This window comes from Orycteropus afer, unplaced genomic scaffold (genome assembly GCF_000298275.1).
Source record: "Orycteropus afer afer isolate SDZICR_OR568_19922 unplaced genomic scaffold, OryAfe1.0 scaffold01055, whole genome shotgun sequence".
Classification (NCBI taxonomy): Eukaryota; Metazoa; Chordata; class Mammalia; order Tubulidentata; family Orycteropodidae; genus Orycteropus; species Orycteropus afer.
This window is the reverse complement of record NW_006922642.1, coordinates 306,956-311,915: the sequence shown is the minus strand read 5'-3', so window position 1 is coordinate 311,915 and position 4,960 is coordinate 306,956. Positions and strand designations below refer to the sequence as shown.

Below are 4,960 nucleotides of genomic sequence, written 5' to 3'. Positions count from 1 at the left end.
CCTTCCCTTCAAGGCTCAGGGGTCCAAGATTATCTTCTGTGTCTGTGTTAATTGGTTTCCCTTTTCTTCATTGAAGTGGATCTGTGCAGTCTTTCTGCCTAGTCTGCCATCTTGCCGGAACCTCCCATTTTGGTGTTTTCTTCCTCTCCTGTCTTCCTCATGACCTTTTGCTGTCCTCATGGATGAAGTTCTTGATGTCATCACACACTCATCTGGTTTTCGGTCACTGGTGTTCAATGCGTCAAATCTATTCTTCAGATGGTCTCTAAACTCAGGTAGGATGTAATCAAGGTCATATTTTGGGTCTTGTATACTTGTTTTAATTATCTTCAACTACAACTTGAACTTGCATATGAGCAATTAATGGTCTGTTCCTCAGTCAGCTCCTGGCTTTGTTTTGGCTGAGGATATTGAGCTTCTCCATCACTTGTTTCTACAGATGTAGTTGATTTGATTGCTGTGTATTCCATCTGGAAAAGTCCACGTGCACAGGCACTGTTTTCTTGTTGAAAAAAGATATTTGTAATTAATATGTCACTGATCTTGCAAAAGTCTATCATGTAATCTCCAGTGCAATTTTTTTATGAAGGCCGTATTTTCCAACTACTTGTGATTCTTTGTTTCTAACTTTTACATTCCAATCACCAGTAATAATCAAAACATCTTGATCACATATTTGGTCACACTGCAGAAGTTGGTAAAACTCTTAAATTTCCTCATCTTTGGCTTTGATGGTTGTGCATAAATTTGAGTAACAATAGTATTAATGGGTCTTCCTTGTAAGCCTATGGATATTATCCTATCACTGACAGCACTGTACTTCAGAATAGATCTTGAAACATTCTTTGTGATGATGAATACCACACCATTCCTCTTCAGTTTGCCATTCCCAGCATAGTAGATCATATTGATTATGTGAATCAAAATGGCCCAAATTGGTCCATTTTAGCTCACTAATGCCTAGGTTACTGATCTTTATACGTTCCATTTCATTTTTAACAACTTACAATTTTCCTAGATTCATACTTTGTACATTCCATGTTCTGATTATTAACGATGTTTGCAGCTGTTTCTTCCCATTTTGAGTCGTGCCACATCAGCATATGGAGGTCCCAAAAGGTTTACTCCATCCATGTCATTAAGGTTAACTCTACTTTGAGGAGGCAGCTCTTCCCCAGTCGTATTTTGAGTGCCTTCGACCTGAGGGGCTCATCTTTCAGCACTATATCAGACAAGGTTTCAGGGCTATTCGTAAAGTTTTCCTATAACATATCGGTTTTTCACTGCTATTCATAAGGTTTTCATTGGTCAATACTTTGAGATGTGGATGGCCCCTTCCTTCTTCTGAGTCTATCTTAGTCTGGAAGCTCCACTGAAACCTGCCCACCATGGTTGATCCTGCTGGTATTTGAAATACTGGTGGCATAGCCTCCAGCCTCAGAACAATACACAAGCCATCACAGTATGGCAAATTGACCAGTGGTGGTACCTAAGCACGTCCTGGCCTGGCGGTTTAAAGACCCTCGGGGGTTGCCAGTCTGCTGCGGTTTGGGGTCGTAGGCTTGCAGGGAGTTGGGTGTCCTCGTCCTCTTCCCCCTAGAATCCACCCCCAGGCCACAGTGCTGCACCACACCCACTGACCTGGAAGCTTTTGGGAAGGGGAACTCTATGGCTGACATGGCTGCACGGGCATGCACGTGAGCACCCATGTCATGGCGGCAGAAACTTGCAGGTGCCTCCTTACTATATAGTATCATATATCTCTACTTTGTAGCCTTTACCACAGTTGCAATTTTATATTTATTTATGCAAGTCTTTTCAGTTCTCAGGAGCTCTGGTAGCACAGTACCTAAGGCATCTGACTGTTAACCAGAAGGTTGGTAGTTCAAACCCACCAGCCATTCCAGGGAAGCAAGCCTGGGCAATCTACTTCTGTAAAGATTCACTGCTTCAGAAATCCAATTGGCGTTGCTATGAGTAGGAATCAACTTGGTGGCAGTGTTTTTTTTTTTTTCCCCCAGTGTCTAACTCCACCAGAGTATAATAATCTCCATGAATGAGGATATTGACAACACTTGTTTTTGCTCATCAAACCTAGTGCCCAGAAGAGAACTTGGCACACAGTAAAATGGTGCTCAAAAAATAATTGCTTTGTGAATAAAAATTTCTAAGTAAGTCTAAAGAAGAGTAACATGCAAGAACATTAAAAATAGTGAGATGGGCTCACCATATGAAGATATAATCAATTAAACGTAAAAATACAAAAATAGTTAAAGGAGCCCCGGTGATGGAGTAGTAAAAGTGTTTAGCTGCTAACCAAAAGGTTGAAAGTTTGAACCTTGCATTTACTCCATGGAAGAAAAATGTGGCAGTCTACTTCTGTAAAGATTACAGCCTTGGAAACCATAGAGGGCAGTTCTACTCTGTCCTATAGGGTTGCTATGAGTCAGAATAGACAGAATAGACTTCATAGCAATGGTTTTTTTTTGGTACTAAGTGTTAGTCACTTTATAAATAACATCTCATTTAATCCTTACAGGAATCTTATAAGGTAGATATTATCCTTGTTTTAAGGCATGGAAACTGAGGCACAGAGAGATCAAATAAGTGACTTTCTAAAGTCACCTAACTAGTAAATGAATAAGCTGAGATTGAAGCTCAAGTCTCTTCAAAGGTCTTCACTGCTTTTACTAATACTGTATTTTCTACTCACCCCTCCTATAAACACCCCCCATTACATACTTCAATAAACCACCCTCCTACTAGTCAACAAAAGCCTCCATTTTCGCAGTATTCAGAGAGTCTTTCAAAGGCAGCAGAAATGGATTTATGCCTTGAAATTTGCCTCTAAAGGCTCCCAGTTTTACTATGGCTAAATTATCTGTGTATAAACTGGTGCCAGGAGTAAGATAAAACACATATAGTCCCCAAGCAGATGCACTGCTTTCTAGTTTGGAAACCTTGGAATTTAAACTTGTTCAACATTAACAATACATGTTTTCAAACATTCTTTACCAAACTATATTCAATGATTATGTATACACACATACATGTACACGTAACACAAACACACGTACACATATATATATCTCTTTTAATTATAAGAGTCCAGATTCTATGGTCCTGATTCACATTTTAGTAAGTTTATGCATCTTGAAAGAGTAATACTTACCTTATAAACTCAAACACAGAAAAGTACAAAGTAAAAAAAGGCTCAAATTCTACCACCCAGCATTTTGCTAACAACTTCTCATATTTCTCTCTCTATATATATATACAATATATATAATTTTTCATAAATTATTTTATACCATATATGCTGTTCTATAATCCTGTCTTCTTCCCACTCCAGAATGTATTATGGACATTTCAATTGCATGTACACCTAATACCACATGCAGTTACTAGGAATCTAGTCCACAAACTAAAGACATGTCTTATAATATTCTAGCTTAATGCGTTAAAAAATTCCTTTTCATAATGAACAAATAAGATAATTTATTGGCTCAAAGAAAACTGATGTGCAACACAGGGTAGCTTTTCCTCAAACTCCAATCTCTTCTTGCATCACAGGAAAGTTAATACTCTCTTCTTTGATATTTGATGCTTTTTGTTTTTTCAAGTAGCATATTCTAAAATAAGGGTCAGCAAACTACAGCCCTACTACTTGTTTTGATAAATCAAATTTTACTGGAGCAAAGCTATGCCTATTAATTTATATATTGTCTATGGCTGCTTCTGTACTATAATGGCAGAGTTGAGTACTATGTTATTATGCAAATAATGTGCATGTTACACAGTTGTTGCAAACAGTGCAATCCCTCCCTTAGTTTCCTATGAGTGATATGCGAGGTATATGCATGTGCATGTTATTTACATGAGCAAAAATACAGTAGTTGTACCCATATGGCTTGAAAAGCCTAAAATATTTATTACTGGGCCCTTTTCCAGAAAAAAATTGCTGACCTTTGTTCTTAAACATAATTTGCTCAAAGATGTAGTGAATTTAGACAAGGATAAAAATCTCTACGTTAACAAGTCAAACTACTCTCATAGTTACTATAAGAAGTATACAATTATAGGCCTAAGTGAATCAATTTTTAATGGTTTTAGTTCTCATATATAAAGAGGACTGAATATAAACAACTTACTTCATACACTTTGTTCCAGTTGTCTGTTTCTAATTTGTGTTGATTCTGTTTAAGTTGGTTTAAACTTGGCTTAATTAGAGAATTTCCTACTGTTTCCTTGGTCCAGTCATCTACCAGCTTGTGTAAGTCATCTGTGAACATCCCTTTTTTACTAGCTGGAGATTGCTGGCATGATACTGCATTATTGTCCAAACACAGTGTATCTGTAAGAAGGAAAAACAAAACAAAACAAAACAAAACAGGGAAACCATGAAATGGGATTAAAACTGGTAAATAATCTTCTTTGACAAAAATGAAGTTAATAGAACTATATATGGAGTATATATGTTCTAGTTTATCCGGGACAGTTAAAGTTTATAGCTCTGGACGTAGAGTAAAGAACATCTGGTGGCACAGTGGTTAAAGCATTTGGCTGCTCCCCAAAGGGTCAGTAATTTGAACCCACCAGCTACTCTGTTGGAGAAAGATGAGGCAGTCTGCTTCCATTAAGATTTACAGCCTTGGAATCCTTATGGGGCAAGTTCTACTCTCTCCTATAGGGTTGCTAAGAATTGGAACTGATGGCAGTAGGTTTGAGTTTGGGTTTGGTTTTGGTCCTGGAATAATTACTAACAGTACCCCTCTGCACTCGCAAAAGTTTCCTCTAGTTTGGACAGTAAATTACATGGTCATCTTAGGTATGTTGGCAGCCATCAAGTTGATCCCCGACTCACGGTGACCCCAAACACAGTACAATGAAATGCTGTCCAATCCTGAGTCATCCCCATGATTGGTTGCAGATCAGACTGTTGTGATTCACAGGATTTTCA

The 4,960-nt window shown here is 38.0% G+C and overlaps 1 protein-coding gene across 1 annotated transcript in view; it reads right to left on the bottom strand.

Moving 5' to 3' along the window:
• The window catches only part of WNK3 (WNK lysine deficient protein kinase 3), a 266,882-nt gene that overhangs the window by 4,464 nt on the left and 257,458 nt on the right, over positions 1-4,960 (bottom strand). The window contains exon 22 of the mRNA XM_042783403.1: positions 4,152-4,354. Within this exon, the coding sequence (XP_042639337.1) occupies positions 4,152-4,354 (203 nt within the window). The remainder of the gene's footprint in view (positions 1-4,151; positions 4,355-4,960) is intronic.